Source organism: Harmonia axyridis, chromosome 3 (assembly GCF_914767665.1).
Source record: "Harmonia axyridis chromosome 3, icHarAxyr1.1, whole genome shotgun sequence".
NCBI classification, from domain to species: domain Eukaryota; kingdom Metazoa; phylum Arthropoda; class Insecta; order Coleoptera; family Coccinellidae; genus Harmonia; species Harmonia axyridis.
The window spans coordinates 33,132,268-33,152,856 of NC_059503.1; the positions used below are offsets into that span (position 1 = coordinate 33,132,268).

The 20,589-nt window shown below is 32.8% G+C and overlaps 5 protein-coding genes, 1 long non-coding RNA gene and 1 other non-coding gene across 9 annotated transcripts in view; 3 read left to right on the forward strand and 4 right to left on the reverse strand.

Annotated features, from left to right (window-relative positions):
* Positions 1-139: 139 nt before the first annotated feature.
* Positions 140-2,481, reverse strand: LOC123675780 (DDB1- and CUL4-associated factor 13). Its single transcript, XM_045611294.1, has 5 exons — positions 2,305-2,481; positions 1,862-2,247; positions 1,403-1,731; positions 1,043-1,343; positions 140-411 (listed from the first exon to the last, which is right to left on the reverse strand). Exons 1-5 carry the CDS (start codon positions 2,375-2,377, stop codon positions 160-162), a joined length of 1,341 nt encoding a protein of 446 aa, XP_045467250.1. The 5' UTR covers positions 2,378-2,481; the 3' UTR covers positions 140-159.
* Positions 2,482-2,786: 305 nt separating this feature from the next.
* LOC123675781 (E3 ubiquitin-protein ligase CHFR-like) lies at positions 2,787-5,978 on the forward strand. Of its 2 annotated transcripts, none has more exons than XM_045611295.1 (5): positions 2,787-3,069; positions 3,129-3,239; positions 3,427-3,667; positions 4,006-4,358; positions 5,625-5,978. In XM_045611295.1, the coding sequence occupies exons 1-5, from the start codon at positions 2,998-3,000 to the stop codon at positions 5,904-5,906; spliced, it is 1,059 nt and encodes a 352-aa protein (XP_045467251.1). In that variant the 5' UTR covers positions 2,787-2,997; the 3' UTR covers positions 5,907-5,978. The 2 variants fall into 2 exon arrangements, with proteins under 2 accessions (XP_045467251.1, XP_045467252.1); XM_045611296.1 differs by having other exon boundaries at positions 2,794-3,069; positions 4,042-4,358.
* A 1,900-nt stretch (positions 5,979-7,878) lies between these two features.
* On the reverse strand, positions 7,879-10,192 carry LOC123675836 (FAST kinase domain-containing protein 4). Its single transcript, XM_045611378.1, has 4 exons — positions 9,528-10,192; positions 8,962-9,472; positions 8,449-8,824; positions 7,879-8,329 (listed from the first exon to the last, which is right to left on the reverse strand). The coding sequence occupies exons 1-4, from the start codon at positions 10,007-10,009 to the stop codon at positions 8,031-8,033; spliced, it is 1,668 nt and encodes a 555-aa protein (XP_045467334.1). The 5' UTR covers positions 10,010-10,192; the 3' UTR covers positions 7,879-8,030.
* Positions 10,193-13,213: 3,021 nt separating this feature from the next.
* On the reverse strand, positions 13,214-13,473 carry LOC123676750. The gene is made up of 2 exons (XR_006747000.1): positions 13,344-13,473; positions 13,214-13,279 (listed from the first exon to the last, which is right to left on the reverse strand). It is a non-coding gene; the product is annotated as an uncharacterized LOC123676750 (long non-coding RNA).
* A 285-nt stretch (positions 13,474-13,758) lies between these two features.
* Positions 13,759-14,701, reverse strand: LOC123676748 (mitochondrial fission process protein 1). The gene is made up of 3 exons (XM_045612923.1): positions 14,545-14,701; positions 14,359-14,486; positions 13,759-14,110 (listed from the first exon to the last, which is right to left on the reverse strand). Exons 1-3 carry the CDS (start codon positions 14,597-14,599, stop codon positions 13,829-13,831), a joined length of 465 nt encoding a protein of 154 aa, XP_045468879.1. The 5' UTR covers positions 14,600-14,701; the 3' UTR covers positions 13,759-13,828.
* A 22-nt stretch (positions 14,702-14,723) lies between these two features.
* Positions 14,724-14,795, forward strand: Trnap-cgg. Its single transcript has one exon. It is a non-coding gene; the product is annotated as a tRNA-Pro (tRNA).
* A 111-nt stretch (positions 14,796-14,906) lies between these two features.
* LOC123676747 (beta-ureidopropionase) overlaps positions 14,907-20,589 on the forward strand; it is a 30,695-nt gene continuing 25,012 nt past the window's right edge. Inside the window, exon 1 of one of the 2 annotated variants that reach the window (XM_045612920.1) lies at positions 14,907-15,083. In XM_045612920.1, the coding sequence (XP_045468876.1) occupies positions 14,937-15,083 (147 nt within the window). In that variant the 5' untranslated portion in view covers positions 14,907-14,936. The remainder of the gene's footprint in view (positions 15,084-20,589) is intronic. The other variant, XM_045612921.1, reaches the window with a different exon arrangement.

Below are 20,589 nucleotides of genomic sequence, written 5' to 3' on the forward strand. Positions count from 1 at the left end.
TATATGTATTATATTATATATTATATATATTATATTATATGTATATAGATTTTCCAATATGATAATTATTGATAAAATTGTAATTTATGCTTAAATTCTCGTTACATTTTCAGTTCAGGTGACAAGGAAATATCATTAATTAAAATTCATTTAAAATTTTTATTTCTCTTCTTGAATAACATGCTTATCTCTTTCAGATACAAATTGAATAGTCCCAGGTTTTGAATGAGTTCTTCTGTTCGACTCCTTCTTCTTATCTTTATTTTTGATAACTCTATGTTCTTTCAACGCATTATAGACATGTTTAGGAACTTGTCTATGTCTCTTTATCCTTCTTATTTTAGGATGACTGCCAAACTTCTCCTTCAAGGTTTCAGCATATTGTAGTGCCTGCCTTTCTCTGGGTTTCAACTGAAAAAAATCATTTATAAATAATCATAAAAAATTAATACATTTTCAGAGTTCATAATATATTCCAAAAAAAACATCAATCGATAAATTACATAGGATGTCACTCATTAAGTCTGAGCCTGGTGCAAAGATGGCACCGCCAGCGCTATACCATTTTTATTTCTCGTTAGTACTAACCTTAAAAGTATGCATATCAAATTTTGGAACATGAGTCTAGATCAGGATATTGAAGGTTAAGTACTACATTTGATGTTTAAAATATTGATAAAAACGAGTTATGTGTATTGATACAACAATTTCTTCAAGAGATAAAATACTATTCAAGAAAACCTATGATTCGACAGATGTTTCAGATAACATAAAAAAAGTCCACCAAGCAAAATGATGGGCATTCCACAGGGAAGTATAATTAGTCCAATTTTGTTCAATATATTTATTAATGACGCTCTGAAGTGTATTTATTGTTGGGCAAAATTGCTCGTTAACTAACTATGCCGACGATAAGAACATATTAATAACTGATCAAGAAATGCAATCATTACTCAAGATATTTGTGAAAATTTTATGGATTTTAGTGTATTTACTTCGACTTTCGAAGTATAATGAACAAAACATTCTAATTTCTACTTACAGGTCCCAATTTCTCTGACGCCCTAGCTTTCCAAATTCTTATGTTCATTTCATCTGATCCACTCAATATGTATTTATCATCTAATGTCCATAGAACACAAGTAAGCCTCTGCATTCGTTTTGTATGATAAACATCTCTAGAATGACCTTTGCCAGATTCGAAAATTCGGATTGTTTTATCATAACTTCCAGTAACAAATTCTCTTCCAGTTGGAGAATAATCAATATGTGTAACTGCGGCCACATGATCCTGATGTATATTCACAGGTTTATTCAACCTTCTAGTATCAAAAGTATACAAACTGAAATTTGAAAAAAACAAATTAGTAAGCTATATGGTGGAAATAAATAATGTACTTACTTGAAGTCTTCACTTGCACATGTGAAGGTGTAAGATTCCATTGGATGGAAACACAATTTATTAACTTTCAATTTCATTATAACTTTTCTTAGAGGTGCTGCATCTCTCATATCATATAAGATGACACTTCTATCACTAGCACAAGTAGCAAGTAAGCTTGTTTCAACTTGATTAAAAGCTATATCATACAGGGAATCGACACCCCATTGGAATGTTTTGATTGGTTCATTCCTTGATTCATTCCAAATCTGACAAACTTCACCGCAGGTTGCAAATATTGGATCTCTTCTATGATGTGACAATCCAAATAAAACTGATTTACTAAGAACCTATAAAAAGAAGTAATTAATTTCAAAACTTTCAAGTAATAAAGATAAATAACTAAAGCAATAAAACAGAAAATATTGAAAAAAAAGGGAACAGACACTAATAAAAAATACAAGATTTCAAAAGTCTTACAGTATTAATAGGCTGTTCTTCCTCTCCTTCACCTGGTATTGCAGAACTCCATGTTTTTATTGTCTTGTCATCACTCAAACTGATAAAATTTTCACCATTTGGGGTGAAAGTAATTCCTCTAACAACCCCCTCATGAGCAGTAAAGTTTCTAACGCACTTCCTTCTTGAGAGGTCCCATAGTCTCAACTCTCCATCAAACGCTCCACTCAACAACTGAGACAATTGGGTTGGATGTTTAGCTAAACAAGATAGACCGTCAGTATGTCCATCCAAACTAGCAACAAAAGGTTTAGCAAAAACACGTTCTAGTTTTACTGCATTTAAAGCTCTTGTGTATTCCCTGGCAGCTTCAAAATGGTGCAAGTCTGGGTCGTAATTTCGAGGAACTAAAAAAAAGTTTTTTTAGGTTTAAAATATGGACAACTACTCACAAACATCCATACCTTTATGGAAATCATGCTTTGTTTCTCGAAGATATTCATTTGGATTTCTACTGATCACTTTAACTTTCACCATGTTTCTGTATTTCTTTCTATGATAAATAAAAATACATAATTAATAATTAGAACTACTTGATGCTGAACGTGTTTGGTGTAACTATTTTAATGGATGTTAATATTTATATAGGTTATAATAATTTACGATCATAGAACTTTAGTTTGCAAATCTGTGACCAACGTTCTTAATCTAAAATGGACTTGGGTTCGTGAATTAGAAATTTCAGAACCGTGAAATTTAATTTAGAAAAAAAAAATTTATAATTTAGGATGGAAATAGAAATAAAAAATATATATTCGGATGGATAAGCGCAACAACAAAAAGAAGAAGATAGGACTTGCCAGGCAAAATGTGTATATTTGTCATTGAACTAATAATACATAATTCTATGATATTTGTAACCTAACCTGTTCTGTGATGTCAGATGTGAAGTAGAGAAAAAGATATATATATATATATATATATATATGTTGTGTTGTGTGTTTGGTCAGCAGGATCAGCTGTTATTTGTTATTGTTGATGCAAATGTAAAATTGTAGAAGTGGAAGTAGTATATGTGAATGTTTTGAGATTTGTTGAATTTTGAAGTTCGTAAAATTAAATTTCCTCTATAGAGTTATTCCAGGAATCCCGAAATTATGTCAATGAGCCATTATAATTATTTGTTAAATCTTTCTAATAATGATATTGTCAGAATTTCTAAAAGAAAGGTGAGAAAAACATAAGGAAAACGCTTTTAACTTGATTGTTGGTGATGTAATTCTCTTAGTTTTCAGTTGGTCGAAGTTTGGAATCAGATTATGTTCTCAACTGCACGTCAATCTCCAGAATTCATTTTTACATTGAGCAAAGTGGTAGAAGATGGTTTTTACACGATAATGTAAGTTTAGATGAATAATTATAAAATTTGTCAGTATCCTTAACACATGCAAAATCATTTAACTTCGAAATTCTGGGTAAAACTTCATTTTAGAACCATTTATTGATTTAACCGAATTTAGGTATTAACCATAGACTTATTATCCTAATACGTCTATGGTATTAACTGATATTGAATTTTTCCGCAGAGTACAAATGGAACTTTAGTAAACAAGATTCTTGTTAAATCTGAGTATGCAATTCTACATGATGGGGATTTAATAGAATTCGTTGGAGGAACAATCTGTTTCAAATATTCAGAAGAACAAATGATTGATAACAACTCAATTTCTGAACAAATGACTTCAACAACTAGGAATACTTTGCCTAGTGTATCTAATGATCAAAGTTATGAAAGAGGAGAAGCTGATAGCCAACAAACTTCTTCAGGTAAAGTTAGTATAGTTTTGTCATTTAACCCGTAACCACAGACGAGGGCTCAAATTGACCCCGTCCAGGTTTCAGATTTTATATTTCTCCTTAACTATGTGTACTTATCACCTATTTTATTGACAAAATGCATTGATTTGAATCTATTGACTATTAGTGACGGAATGTTGAATACTGATGGAGATGAAAAATTTTAGATTTTTGAGATAATTCCGATATTTCTATTGAGGGGGTCAAAATGACCACACATCTGTTTCTGCGTGACAATATTTTCACGTCTGTGGTTAAGGGTTAATAATGAGTAATTGTCAACAAATACTTGAATCAATTCTTTTTAGTGAGTGATGATGTAATGGATCTTACATCTTCCACAGATTCTTCATTTTCTACTATTGAAAGTGTTCAGAAAAAAAATGATGTAGAATTAGATGAAGAAACTCCTGTAGAGAAAAGTAAGCATATTGAAGAGACTTCTGAGGAGCCAAAACTTGAGTGTGAATTGGAGGCTTCTGAATTAGAGTGTAGTATTTGTCAAGAACTATATATCAAGGCCACAACATTAAACTGTGCTCATACTTTCTGTAGTTCATGTATAATGAGGTGGAGAAGTCAGAAGAGCCACTGCCCGATTTGTAAAAAACGCATAGAAAATGCGAGCCCAACAATAATCCTTGATAACTTGGTCAAAAAGGTGAGAGATTCAAGTTGATTTTATTCATTTTTATGATATTGTGTAATGAAGTGGTTTTCATAATTTGTCAGATATTGGTTTATTTCTAGTTGTTTAAATCTAATGTCCGTTGTTTTCTGAAAGTCAAATAAATGAATGTATTGTCATGAATTTAAATGCTGTTCATCATAATGCATACTTATTTAATATATATGTGTATAATATTAAATATATACATAAATATATATTAGAACTGGTTATGCGCCCAGGGCTGATGTTTAATAGTGAGAATTTGAAAAAGTTGTTTGGAGTTTTTAAATTGTGTGCAAATAGTGTCATGACACAACCTGCTGAAAATACCAATTAAACCTATATGCCAACATGTTCCAGTAGTTTCTATGTCTGTTCCAAATATAGACAAATAAGAGCGACATAGCAACTACGCGTCATGGAAATTTGCCATGAGATTAAGTTTGATGCTGGAAGGTTTATGGGACATAGTTACCAATGTAAATGTAAAATAGGTTTAAGTGTTAAATCTTTGCTAGGTACATATATTTAAAACTACCACATCCAAAGTAGCATGGGACAATCTTCAAAAAGCTTTCGAATCAAAGGATATGAACAGAAAGTTCGATTTAAAAAGGCTTCAGAACCAAGCATACTGACTTCAGTTCAATGGGAGAATATATTGGTGATATTATGTCTACAGTCTACAAACTTGCTGATATTGGTGTTAACATTGAAGATGATTTTATGGTTTTTGTTATGCTGAATCGACTAAGTCAAGAATATGAACCTTTAGTTATGACTCTAACGTATAACAACATGAAGCTTTCACCAGATGAAGTGAAAACGAAACTTGGAAATAGCCGAGAGATCTTCACAACCCGCCAAACGAGCTGCTGTATCAGAAAACCGAGATTCAACCAATTAAGGATCGAATAATACAGCTTACGCAAAGGTTCTCCAAAAGACTGTCTGAAACTGAAGAAATAAACAACTTATTTCTAAGTGAACGAACACACCACAGTACAAGAACATTTCCATCATCAACCATTATCGAAAGCTTAAGATGCCTCAACACATGAAGTCCTACTACCTATTTTTACCTATTTTACTTTTACAATAATGTTATTCATAGAACTCATAGTATTTATGTATATTTTTAATTGTACATGGCTGAAGGACCTTGGTTGATGGCCTATTGATTATTATCAATAAAGTACTTGTTGTTGTTGTCTCTAAGTAGTGATAAGTTTTTAAAGAATGTTTTTTTTATTTCAGCTTGTGTCGGTGATGGATCAAAATAATAGAGAACATAGGAACAAAATTGTTGAAGAACGGACAGAGGAAATCGTTCCAGCCCCAACCGAAACTATAGCAGGTGCCGGCCGTAGTACTTCACCTGGAGTATTTTACGTTTCATATGCAGGCATGCATAATTCCGACCCTCCATATGATGTAGATCATCACTATGCGGAGTATATGTTAGATAGTGAAGAAGCCAGACGTAGTAGGAGTGTATGGACTCCTTATTTGACTAGGGAGAGAAGGGCATTCTTTTAATCCATGAAATACTGATCAATATTTTTTCTGTATATACTTTTTACTGAGAAATATAAGTTGTTATATTATTAATGTTGTTTAGTTTTAATGAATTCACTTCCCTTTACAAATGATCCTAATTTAAAACCAGCCACCGGTAAAACAGTTTTCCTAAATTCATATATTAGGAAATGGGCAATTGTTCAACTGTCAATAGAGCAGTTTCAACTGACGTCACAGAACAGCCGTTAGGAGGACATTGGACGCTTCATATGAGTGAAATAGGCTTCTGATTGGTCTAACTATTAAGAACTACTTCAAGTAAGTTTAACCCGTCTAATGGACTATGTGTAGGCTTTACTTGTTGTTACATTTACCCCCAGCTGCTGCCATTAGAAAAAGGTAAAAGGTTAATTTTGAGATGACAAAAACGTCTACCATGTCCATGCAGAATCGTGTTAATAATTAATCAAAAAACCGTAAGGCTGATGTATTCTCAACTTTACGATGTCTCAGCTTCGGATGTAATAAATGCAGCGTTCTTGTTTCACTAACGAATGAAGTCTTAAATTAACGGCCGATTTAATTCCACTTTTAAAAATATTTAAAAAAGATTTAGGGTCGGTTTATTTCATAGATCTAATCTGTACTTCGTAGAAAGGTAGAAAAGAAGAAAACCAATCTACCAAGCCAAAAAATCAGAAATTACAAAAAATTGGCTTTACGGCTTAATGGTTTTTGAGAATTTTTTTTCAAATTTTTAGTTTCAGAGTATAATATAGTCATATCAATTCTCAGAATTACAAAATGGTAACTAGTCACAAAACCCTTATGAACCACCCCAACCCAATATGCACATATCAATATTAAATATCAAATTCTAAGAATCAAGGAGCGAACAGGTACCCTGTGTATTTCACGATACTACCACTGAATATAAAAAAATTCTATTCTATACTGAAAGACAGTAAACTGTTCTGCCAACCCACATTTTTCAATGCAAAAATTACTAAACAATATAAATGGAAATAGGAAAATGTACCCATTGTGTGAGTTAAGATTAAAATAGAAACAAGTAACAAGGGTCTCAATCTCACAAATTTATTGTTCGAAAACACGACCGGCAATTAAAAAATTCAATTTTTTAAATTTTATAACCGAATTCCTAGTTTCTAACTGTAGTCCATCACAGGTTGGTATTTTTATTGTCATTTTGTTGCCTAGGTAACAACTCAGAAAAATCTTTTGTAGGAAGATGGGATGCGTTTAGACATCCCGAAACCAGTCGTGTTTTCGAACAATAAATTTGTGAGATTGAGACCCTTGTTACTTGTTTCTATTTTATATATGGAAATATTCCATTAATTTCAATAAAAATTTGGTGAATTAGATAAAATAATGTATGATACTCGTACAGAAGATTCATTCTAACACTCTTTCAATCAAGAACTTGTGGAAGAATAACTATGCCTTCTGTAATCTGCACTCATATTATAGAGAACTATTCTCAATAATTATATGTACAACAATTATGGCCTGATTGCAGTACTCTCCAATAACATATCGGCTAATTTTTTAATGTTTCAAAAAAAAAAGGCATAACCAATTTTCCTTTTAGTCACACCACTAAACGGACAATCGAATGGCCTTTTATCTGATATATCACAATCCATATATTTCCATTTGAAAAAGTTATAGAGGTGAGAAATATCCAATTGAAATATGCATAAAATGCACATATTTTTGAAAATTAAAAACGACAAATACAAGGATTTTCCTTGATAATTCTTAGTACAAGAATTATGGGATTGTTGAATTACTTTGTTGGCATGCTATATATAGAATAATATTTCTTCCAACTTGGTGATATTTCTATATTTCAAATTTGACTGCCATATTCTACAACTCCAAAATATATACTGTGAAAATTTCAGACAGGCTTAGAAAAATTTTTCTTGAAGGACTCAGATTTGCTATTGATAATAACGAAAAATCGTTTGTTATATTATATTAATGTATTCACAATATTTGTATTATGAGTTGATGGAAAACTCAAACAATGATTTCATACTTTGCATTATCCAAAAAAGAAAAACTATGAAAGTGATCCTTATTATTAAAACACTAATAAGAGATAACATTTCTTTAAGTTGTATTCATAACCAACTCTTTCAAATTTTTCTCTAAATATTGTACTCTACTTATCAACTTTCTTTGCGGATTGAATTCATTATAAGGTATATGTAGCACTTTGTAACCTTTAGCTTCTAATATTCTTTTAGCAAAAACATTGATTCCAATGGGTTCAGACCGGCCTTTAGTCATATCATGGTAGTCTAAAGTCATAATTGCTATTCTTGTTCCACCCATAAATTCTTTGTCAAATTCTTTTGGGCTAAATTTTTCATCAAAAATGCATTCTGCATCTATTGTAAATCCATATCCTAAAAACAAATTTCAGTTGGTTATTGTTAATCTATAATTCTTAAGTAGGTTTTTAATAATCTTGATGAATAAATGTATGAATGTAAGATTCTAGAATCATATTCTTTCTAATCTTTACCTGTATCAGTATTCAATTTCAAGTATTTCTCAATGTTCATTAAATTTTTCAAGGAAGTACAAACAGAGTCAATAATTTCAACTTTCTCCTTTCTTCGTTGTAGTTGAACATTTCTGAATGGAGAGCTTTCAGGTAGCTTGTTTTTATTATAACCATCTATTAGACAATCAGCAGCACCATTTATATTCAAAATTTTGAGGTTTGTAGACATACTGTTTCCTTTGTTAGATGTCAACAAAGACTGAAGAAAGTGCTCTCTCAATATATATGATATTTCTTCTGGTGTTGCTATATCAAGTATTACCTTAGACCAGATATGATCCAACCAAATGTTTGGATTGCCAGCTTCTAATTCTGTGAGATAGGGACTGAAAGTCTAAAAAATTACAATATCAGATGGCTTGTTATTTTGCAATATTTTTTTAAAATCATAATTAATTAGATTTTATTTATGAATCTATAACATTAACACAACCATTTAAGAAAACGAATCTTCAGTATATCTATACTTACATTCAATAATTTGTCAGAATCAGGTGGCATATAATTCAAGGTGGCTAAAGTGATGAATAAAGTGAATACATCCTGACTTCTACATATATCACAATTTTTTACCAACCATTTGCTCAAGACATCCAAAACAATAGTATTCTTGTACTTTAACAATCCTAAACTAGTCAAAATTGAACCAATAACTGCACTCTTGTTGGTTTCTGGCTCATTTTCTATCTCACTGCATACATCTAATGTTACCTTAGATAACAAATTCTCATCAATGAAGTTCAAAGAAGCCATACTGAATAGCAAATCTGAACAATGTTTCAAGTCCAATTTATCTGAATTTCCAGATATATTATATGCTAAAGTACGGAGGAGTAAAGTAGAACGTCGTTTTTTATTTGCTAATGTTTTCATTATCTTTACCATTTGAGGCAATGTCACTGTCTGAATCAATTTGGCTGCTTCTTCATCAGCAGTTACACTCAGAACTGTGGACAAATCTTCGCTTTTTGATGCGGCAAACCTTCAAAAATGAAATATGTCAAAAGGTGTTATGATAAGATTACTTTATTTCCTACCTTTCTGATTTATATGTTCTTGTCAACACTTTACACAGTTTAATAAACCTCAAATCATTTTCAAAATCAGCTAGCTTAATTTTTTTCGATGTAGTCCAATCGGCAAGCACTGAGACAATCTTCAGAGCAATTCTACGGGAAACACCTTCGCCTTTTGATATTGACAACAAGTCATCAACAGTTGATGCATTTGATATTTTGCTATCAGTATGTGGTGTATTAATATCTACCTCAAATTTATTTGAGTCGTTCAAAGAAGCAAACGCAGCAGACACTATTCTACTCCTGGACCTAATATTTTTATATTGTGGCTGGTCATTGGTAGAAGTATCCAAAACCTCATCATTTTGAATATTTATATTTGATTTTTGGAGATTAGATTCCAATGATGCCGATGATGATATTTCTTTAATTTGTGAGAAAATCGAAGAACGATAACATACTCTAGTATTAAAAAGAAACCCATACGTCATTTTCAACATTTTGATTAATTATTTTAAGGTTGGTTCTGAAAAAGTAATAATTAACTTTGAAAAACTAATAGTTATTTTAATATTCCTGCTGTGTTTGCATTATATCTATTAATTAATGTTATAGTATCTCATTATATACATGGAATACTCAGTGAAACAAGGTTAGTTCTGACATAATCACATAAGAACTAAGAAGATTTATTTATTCTTCTTTTATCTTGTTAGTCATTAACCAAAAATTTCAATACTCCGTGGCCTACTTTCTCTAATAGGCAGGAGCGCGAAAATATTTGAAATAGAAAATTTCCACTAGTTGATGATGTAAATAATTTCAATGAGAATAATAGCAATAATTGTATGAAGTAAAATAGTACGATATTTCGTTCATTGACGATTATTTTCAATCTTTTACAGCAAATAATAAGGAACTCACCTCGTGGAGAAGCTGTAATCACAGAACACAATTGAGTTCCACAAGACTAAAATCAAACAACAAGAACAAGATTGGTTTTTTGCGGTATTCAAATTCAAACAAATATTCCATGCAATAAAATAACGAGCAACCATAAAATGCCCTCGAAAACGAAAACTTAAAATACATTTCGTAATAAGAGAAGTCAACAAAAAATACTCTGAATGAACTTCAAACTTAATCTGAGAATAAATGCTATAAAAATAAATGAAATAATAAATTTTGATTATTAACGACATATGAAAGGTCCTAAGAGTTGGAAAAGTATTAAGGATGTTTCCATCATCTGTTAGTTGTTACCGACGTTTCGGCAAGTGTTCGCCTGCCGTCTTCAGAGTGGTGGTCCTGAGAACCAGCCAGGGCTTTCGCTAGCCAAACTGCCGCCCTAGGCAGATACCCAATTTGCCCCCCTAACAGAAGCTAACTCTGCAGAATGTGAATGCTAAAAATTAATAATATTGGGTTCCAGGACCCGTCTAGCGTTTCTGCTAGACGGCCAACCTAGTTATTTGATTCAAAATGAAAATATTGCAATATAATGGAATGAGGTGAGGAATGGAATTGAGAAATATAGGTTGGAAACGATGAAATGGAATTGTTTCTCGTATATTTTGCATTCCATTCTGAGGAATTAACATTCTGATTGGAGAATTGAAAAGAAAAATAATCCAGAAGTCGCCCCAAGTGGCAATAAAATTCGGAAAAGTTTTGCAAAGTGAACGACAACAAGCCTGACGAGTCCATGTGTTTTTTTAGCGTCAATAACTCATAAACAGCACTATGAGGGGATACCCGACCTCTGGATATTTATGAGTATGATGTATAATGCGGCACCTTCAATTGTTTTTCTTTGTTAATTAAATTTGTGGGTATTGCTTCCTGTTGCTGGTGTAGCTGACCGAATTAAATCTTATTTGGTACTTTGAATTCCTACACATGTTACTTTTGTTGATCAAGCTTGGAAAGCAGGGTAGGCGGTCTCCTAGGGCAGCATTTCAAGCTTGATCAACAAAAGTTACAGCGACTGCCTTGCTGAGAACTGAGAAGGACCGATTATCTTGTTCTGAGAAGAACCGTTTGGCAAATTAGTTCTGTCTGGACTTATTCGCACCATACTTTTTTAATTATTAAGATTATATATCAAATATTAAGATTTAGAAGCAACTCCAAATAAAAGTAATGTAATAGAATATAATGTAATAATAGAATTCATTGTAATTTATGATTAATCATCCATTATCCAAAAAACAAACATTTTAGGAGAAGAAAGCCTCTGACTTGTTGAGTAGTAAAGATTCATTTAAGAAGAATGATGATTATGAATGGAAAATCAATCATTAATACTTTGCCCAAGTACAACTAGACTAGGAATGTCAATTTCAAATTTAAATGTTTCCATTTTATTGTTTTTTTTAATGAAATTTCATTTTTAGAAATTATTATATAATTGGTTGTACAGGATCATATCTACATATTTGAATTTCGTCTTTCTTCTTGCTGTCATTTGGCATCAATTATCAATTGTAATATTTGGAATGCCTAGTGTAGTCTCCTCATTAAATAAATACTAAAGTTGGACCCTCTTATCTATGGTAACCACAGAATAAAGATATAAGTAGTTCAGAAAAATTGCTAGTCAGCAGTACTCAAAAGCGGAATCGACACTTAACTAAAATACGTCCTTGGTAGATGGATGGTGGAATGCAGTCAATAATTCAAGTTACACTTAGTCTAAGTCGAGCTTCGTTAAGCTTATGATTTAAGGGTAAACTGTGGAATCGGCCCTTAGATTATAATTTAATGAAGTAATAATGGTTATTTCTATGATTACGTTAGTACCACAGACTAGTAATCTCCTAGCACATAGTAAAGGATATAAGAAGAAGAAGAAGACTAGTAATCTGTGTTAGTACCATAGATTAACGAAGACCAAAGTGTAGCTTGGTAACTACTGTCAAATTTGATATAACCCAAAAAATCAGAAAAAATAAGGCAAAATCATCAGATTTTTCCGACCACTACACAAAATTTTTGGCAGAAAAGGTTAACATTTAATAGGACGGGTGATATTAATGTATGGAATACTGTGTGTGAAAATAAAAAATATGCCAAGAGCGCTGTTTTCAAGCAATCAATTCATATCCTTTCGAAGTGGTCTACTTCACTGAATCATATTGAAATTAATATTTTCTGACAAACAACTTCAGTCGACGAACTGTAACGAATGTTACTGATAATAGTACTTTAAGGAATTCTAGAAATTAGAGTTGTGCATTTGAAATGTAAATGTTTACAAAATCTCTGAACGAGATGAAATTTTCCAGAACTACTAATTCCATAGGTATAGTCAACAAGTTTTGATCGCATCTAGTTTTCCAAGTAAACATTTACTTAATTATGTGTTACTTTCACACAAACACTCTATTGATCTTGTTAGCTGTAAAGAGAGGTTTCTAACAATCCAAAGTTTTTGAATATGTACAATTTATTCCATATGTTGAAAACAGTGCTGCAACTATCCATTGAAAATTTTATCAAAAACTTCCTGAGAATATAAAATCTTCAATAAATTAAAAAAAGAAATGTAACATCCTTATGAAGAGATATTTTCAAAAACGTTATATGACATTCCTTGCTCTGATGTAGTATATTAAAGAAGTATTTTATTTGATTTATACATACATGTACTGATAACTTGAAGATTTGCCATTGCCACTATAATATTTCTCTCTTATACCTACTTTGCCGCTTGGCTTTCTGTCTTGGAATTCCGTGGCTCCTCTCTCGCTCCAGCTTCATGTTCACATCTGCATTCACAAAATACAAATAGGTAGTGTTTCATTAAACGAACTGTAATCCTCTGGTACTCACATATTTAGTGGAGACATAAATGTCACATTACATAACTTCAATAATTGCGATATTTCTTTTAAATTATTTGAACAAATTGGATGGCCTTTTTATTATGGCCTGAAGCACGAAATTTGCTACAGAAAATTTGTTTTGAACTTTTTTTACCTAATAATATCAATATGAACTTAAAATATGAGTAATTTATATTGTTCGATTTATCGGAATTCCTGTATATTTACCATATAGTGGCAGAACTGTTTGCGATCACGAATAGTAGGTACATGAAGTCATTCCTTCAACAAAATATTTGGAATTTGAATATTAGTATTGAAACTACTCCATATTTTTTATTACAATAAAATAAAGCAAATATTTACAATAATCATTTTTATGCATTTGTTTATATCTTGGAAAACATAATAAAAAAACCCAATTAATAAACTAATTGAGATTTATTCTAGACCGACATTCTTCATATATCTAATTTTAAAGTAAACATCTTATTATATCTCTATTTTTCTGAGAGAATTATCTAACAAATAATCTGTTGCATGATCTATAGGACTTATGATGAAGGGAATGGATGCTAATGCTATTGTAGGTACTATTATTCTACATGCTCTATTAGAAACCTTATTACTTTTCTTGATGAGATAAGTGGATATTGCACAAATCCTATTTATCGTATAACCTGGAACTATGACAGAAGCAAGCATTTGCCATGTTAAAGTGTCTACACCTTTGATTGTCACTTTTTGTAAACATTTCGCATTCTCTTTGTTTTTCTGTAATCAATAATAATGTGTATAAGCATTATCTAAAAGAACTGAAAGAAAAAAATTAAGCTTCTGATGTTCATTGAATTTTTCAAATAACTATTTCATATGCTAAATGAGATATATAAAATGAAAAAAAAATTAAATCACAAATGAAGGTGCTATGCAACACATATTACATCTCATCGGAATATCAATTTATTTCCACTTAGCTGTATTGATTGAAAGAACTGAAATAATGATGTATTAAATATTACCTCATACGATTTCCATGTTTTATCCATTGTATCAGCAAAAACATATAATGTGGCTATACCATACGAGAAATTTACCCATTTCCTTCCAATGATGGCTCTAAATGATTCCCCGACCTCATTGGCATACCCTGTGAAACAGTATGTAAGATTTGAAGGGAAATGAGCATTAATCACTTACAAACATACCCAAGAGCCGTAGAGGAGTGTCTTTATAAATATCTTGTTCTTTGTTTAAAGTCATGAGGAATTATTTGAGAGAATAGGTTGAGACTAGAAAGAGAACTGAAAACTCGTGATGTTGACTAACATAATAGATATGTGATTGAATAGTTATTCATAAAACCTATTCATCGAATTCTTCAACCGGCCTGTTGGTCTAGGGGTATGATTCTCGCTTCGGGTGCGAGAGGTCCCGGGTTCAAATCCCGGACAGGCCCTCCTTTTTTGGGATTGTAATCAATTTCTTTTTATAATAAGAGTGAAAGGATTTTCCATGGTTGCCGAATCAGACTGATAACATTTTGAAAGTATAATTATTGTTTCGAAATGTCATCTCCAAAAATTCCAGTGTCGAAGTAATGAACGTTTCGAGAATTTTATCAGTTTTTACGAAAAATTGTGAGTGTTATGGAATCGTCCGATGTGTCCAAAACTATGGAATCCTGCACCATACATCAGATTTGAATAATTTTTCGCCGACCAAAGTATCAGCATGTATAACAAAGTTATGTATACCTAATGAGATATTTTAAGTCGTTCATTGAACCTCCTCCTATTGTTCAACCTCACCAGTTAACTCTGCAAAACGATTAATTTTGTAATTACTTGTTGCGATTGACAAGTTTTTTTAGAGCGAGTAACATACCACAAGATCTACCGCATACCTACCTACTTGAAACAGACGAAGAAAGTTTAATTCGTTTACGTTTAATACTTTCGTAGATATACCCATTTTAGTTGGTTTTAATATGAGGTTATTTGGTTTGCATTTCTCATATGATTTCCTTTTCTTAAGTTATTACAGACTCAGCTATTATTGTTTTATTAGATTGAATGAATCTTTGACCGTATAGAATAGTTCAAAGAAAAGCAACAGAGTTTGACTGACTATATCACTCCTTCCCATAGAGACGCTCGTTCCACAACGATAAAACATACAAGTCAAGAAAACTAACAATTTGGTTTTTCAGCGATAAAATTTTGACATTTCTCAAATTCATGATATCTTAGGAAATTAATATTTGACAAATAGCCAATTGCATATCGCATCACAAACGAATTTGTCATTCATTCATTCCAAGAAGGAGATAGATTTGGAAATAATTTTTTGAAAAAAATTCATAATAGATAATATTGCCAACCTGGTGCCTCTTAGGTAATACCACGAAAATATGAACGTCTGTATGGAATCAGTTTTCGGAATTTCTGCTGGACAGAAACTATGCCTTAGATCGAAAAACAACTGCAGAAAAACTCACAGAAATGAATAAGTATTATATAAATTATAAGACTACGACTACGCTTTTGATATGAAGAAGAAAAATGGTGAAGATTATAATGAATCCAGTGTTAAACCTTTATGGAACATATCTGCACAGATGATTCAAGATAAGTTTTTTAAATAATATGATATGAAATGATCAATCCGTTCCAAGGCTAAATTTTCAAATCAGTACATTTGGCTGAGGATTCAAAGCGCAAAAAGCTGCCAGAAAAATAAACTTTTTCGACTGAAGAATTTTTGAGAATGGTCGAAAGTTATGATGAAGATAGACCAAATGGATTGTAAAATACATTTTTCCACATTATGCTCCTTCGAATTGGCCTGGCAGAATAATGAGGCAGCTAATTACTAAATTTATTACTTCCAAAAATAAAATGTTTTTCTGGTAAATTTCGCTGGACAGGTAGAATATAACCCAATATTATCAAAAACTACCCAACTTTTCGATTAGCAAATAGTGACTAATAAAGAATATGAAGACTTATGTCCTGTTCGCTTATACCTTAAACTCATGGAAAAAATATCCACAAGTCCAAATGTAACAAGTGACAAACTTTTCTCGAGTAAACCTACATCCAATTGGGAAAGAGGAATTTGGTATAATAGCTAAGCCACTAGGGATAAATGCAATATCAAAATGGACTACAAAATCTGCGAAAAATATTGGAATGAGCTCAAAACTATTAAAAATAACGAACCTTTACTATAGAGCATTTCGTTATTGGCCAAAAAAGAGTTGATTTATGTATTTATTCAATGAAATAAACGGATTATATCCTGAGGCGAAACTGGAAAGGCAGAACAAAAGAAAAGAAAAAAGAAAAGGGTCTTAAAAATTTAAAAACGAAGTTTAAAATCAAAGTTCACGCTATGATCACCCGACATATTTGTATATCCTCCCTTAACCCCGACAAAGACCGATCAAAAAGGTCAATTCCCAAGACAGATGCAACGTGGACGTGACTGCTAATCCTTGGAACAGGGGACTTTTAGAGTAATTATATTTATAACTATGGATATGAAGAAGAGTTCTACCTCTGGTTCGCCTAGGAGGAACCTGAAAAGCTCAAGCAGATCAAGGCAGTTTAGTGCCCCACAAATCGACTAGAAAAAAATATTTCATCTCCACGCTTGCGTCTATGGTACAATGAGGGCAGATCGATTCTAGCAGTGGCGGCCGCTCAGAGGAGGCAGAGGAGGCCGGGCCTCCCCAAATTTTACCGCATTATATTTAATTCTTAGTTCAAGTCCAACTATATTATGTTAACCTAAATCAATAGAATATTCAAATTTCTGGATACTTTTTACCCCAATATTTCATCATATTTATACATTCTCCGCAACAGACTTCAAAACTGAGAAGATTGCGCATCGCTGCACCGTACTACAGGCATGCGATGTGCTAAAGAATACAGCAGACTCCAGACGCGGGTCGCGGAGGCCCAATTCCTCTCTAGTCGCGTTTGTCTTGAACGTAGAATTTCAAATTTCTCCCGATACGTAGCTCCAGCCACTCTAAATCCGAGCTGGATATCACGTGCCGGAGGCCCTGTCTCCGTTGACCGAAGCATATATTCGTTTAACCCGAACGGCCCGAACATGATCCACGGCGATTAACGATGGGTCTATATCAGCTGTTTCTGTTTATTAGCGCCAGAATTAGGGAAAGAAAAAGATAGGTCAGTACTTTTTATTCCTTTCGGCGTGTGATTTGTGGTTTCGTGTTAGGATTGTTCGGCAAAGTTTGTAGGTAAGGAAGGATATTGGCTGGCTATTCAGATATATTTTATCGAGAAAAACGGAAACGTCGGAAACTAGAAATGAAAATGATAGTGTCAGTAGGGAACTCAGAGTTACTGAAGATATTGTAGATTTTATTTTGATTAAAAAGTTCAGCCAAATGCCTTACGATGACAAAATTTTCATTACCAAAACTATAAAAACACCTCAGCCTGCTATGCAAAATTTAATTGTCAATTCCAGGCATAATCGTTCCTTCTGCGTCCAATGGTACAATAAATGCGAGTGGCTGACCGGAAGTACAGTTCGGAATAAATTATTTTGTTGGTTTTGTTTACTTTTCTCCGACGATTCAGAAAACAATGTGTGGTCAAAATTAGGGTATTCGGATTTAAAAAATTTACAGAGTCGATTGAAAGACATGGCAGATCAAAATCTCATTTAGGCGCATCAATTAAATTTGAATTGTTCGGAAAACTCAATATTGTAAATTCACTTGATCAGGGTTATAGGCAAACTATCATAGATCATAACGAAAAGGTCAAAGAAAACAGGGATATTTTGAAAAGATTACTTGACGCAGTTATGTTCCTTTGTTTTCAAGAATTGCCGTTTAGAGGACATGATGAAAGTGTAGATTCGGATAATAGGGGAAATTTTAAAGAGCTATTGTGTTTCATTAGCCGCTATGATTCAAAATTAGAAAAGTTTTTGAATGATGCCACTGTTTTCTATGGGACGTCAAAATCTATTAAAAACGATTTGTTCGAAGCGGTTAGTTTTGTAGTGCGGAGTAAAATCGAGGCGGAATTACAAAATTCATTGTTTTTTGCCTGGCAAGCAGATGAAACGGTAGACATTACATGTAGCTCGCAGTTGTCCATAGTGTTTAGATATGTAAATAAGGAGGGGCAAATAGTTGAAAGATTTGCAGGATTTTTTGCAGACGCAGGTCGAACTGCCGATTCCTTATTCAAATGTTTGACAGAAACGTTCAACAAATTGAATTTAGAAAAAAAATTGATAGCGCAGACGTATGATGGAGCTTCAGTTATGGCAGGTCATTTAAATGCTCACGCACTAAATTTAGTTTTAAGTAAAGCTTGCTCGGGTAGTATCAGAGAATGTAAAATTTTTTTTGCAAATTTGTCTGGTTTTTCTTCATTTTTTTCCAAATCTTCTAGAAGAACAGAGGTTCTCAATGCAGTAGGGTCCAATCGATTACCATCAATTGCGGCAACAAGGTGGAATTTTACATCTAGGATTGTTTTCACAGTATTTTCGAACAGGGACAAGTTAATAGAATAGACATTGATTTTTTTTGGACCACGTGTCAATTTAAGTTCATGATGAATATTTGAATATTTCATAACTATATATATATATATATATATACTTATTCATACTTGCACTTGGGTATGCATTTCGCTGGCTAAGTAGATACACTAGTGGTATACCTATTTTTTTTTGCTTGGCCTCCTCTGAATGAAAGCTCACGAGCCGCCACTGGATTCTAGATATCATGAGCGAAGCTAAAAAATTTATCCTCTCAATGCCAAGACGAAAGGAAATATACATAAGAAACCTATTTTGAACCTTCTCAATTCTCTCAGAGTCTGTGTACGTAACAGGAGACCGCACAACTGAAGCGAACTCCAAAGTCGGCCTAACAAGCGTCACAAAAAGATACCCAAGTGTCTCCTCAGACTGGAAATCCTGCGAGTGTCTGATAATGAATCCAAGCAACTTTACACCTCTATTTATTATATAATCAACATGAGGCTTGAAACTCATGTTACAGTCATATAGTATAGTACATCCGAAGTCACTCGAAGGAAGCCTGAATATTTCGATTATACAAGGGTTGTACAAGTTTTCAGAAATTCCTTCGGGACCAGTGAATTTATTTCCTAACAATACTTTCAAATAAACTTCGGTATTAAGCTGATCGTGGAAACCACTTCAAAGAGACATCTGGTCAAGCGTTTTTATGGACTAGTTCAAGTGACTTTGGATATACTATACACCCAAATCTCTGATTTGTCTACTCTTTCAAGGAAATGGTTAGACAATGAGAATGTGCAGTCAACTCGGGGGCTACAGCGATAGATGGTTAGGTGTTTGCACTTGACAGTCTATTATATTCACACCATTTCATCAATCTGGTAAGATCAGCCTGGATATTGCGAGCGTCTTCTATATTGCCACTTGCAAGAAAAATTTTGAGATCATCCGCAAATATCAAGGATAGAGAATGCCTAAAACAACTGGATATATGATTTAGAAAAATTAGGAATAGTAGAGGAACCAAGTGGCTGCCTTGGGGAACACCAGAAGTTACCAGAATTGCGTCAGATAATGCATCCCTAATCTCAACAAATCGAGTCCTAAACTTAAAGTACGACAACAACCATCTGAGAAGAGCACCCCATATTCCAAATTGGAGAAGTTTAGATTCAAGAATTGAGTGTTGGACAAAGTCAAACGCCTTCGAAAAATTGGTATATATGACCTCAATCTGACGCCTACGCTCCAACGCATTAATGGAGTACTGCGTGAAAAGTATCAAATTAGTTTCGATACTGCTGCCTCTCAAGAAACCATGTTGCCGATGAGATATACCAGGCAAAATATTTTTATAGATTCTATCGTACACCAGGTGTTCAAACAACTTAGGTATGGCACTTATGATGGAAATAGGGCGATAGTTACTTACATTGACTTTAGTTCCTGATTTATGAATAGGCTTGACAAAGCTTTCCTTCCACTTGGATGGAAAGGTACCGGATTCAAGAGATCTGTTGAAGACTATTTGAAGAGGTGAAGCCAGGGATGAAGAACATCTGTGTAAAAAAATAGTGGAAATCTGATCCGGACCATAAGGGCCCTTATTAATATCTAAGCTATTAAGTTTTTGCAGAACCTTGGTCAATTCAATTTTCAAGAAGATTTAATGAAGAAAGTTAATTAAAATTAGGGGACATAAA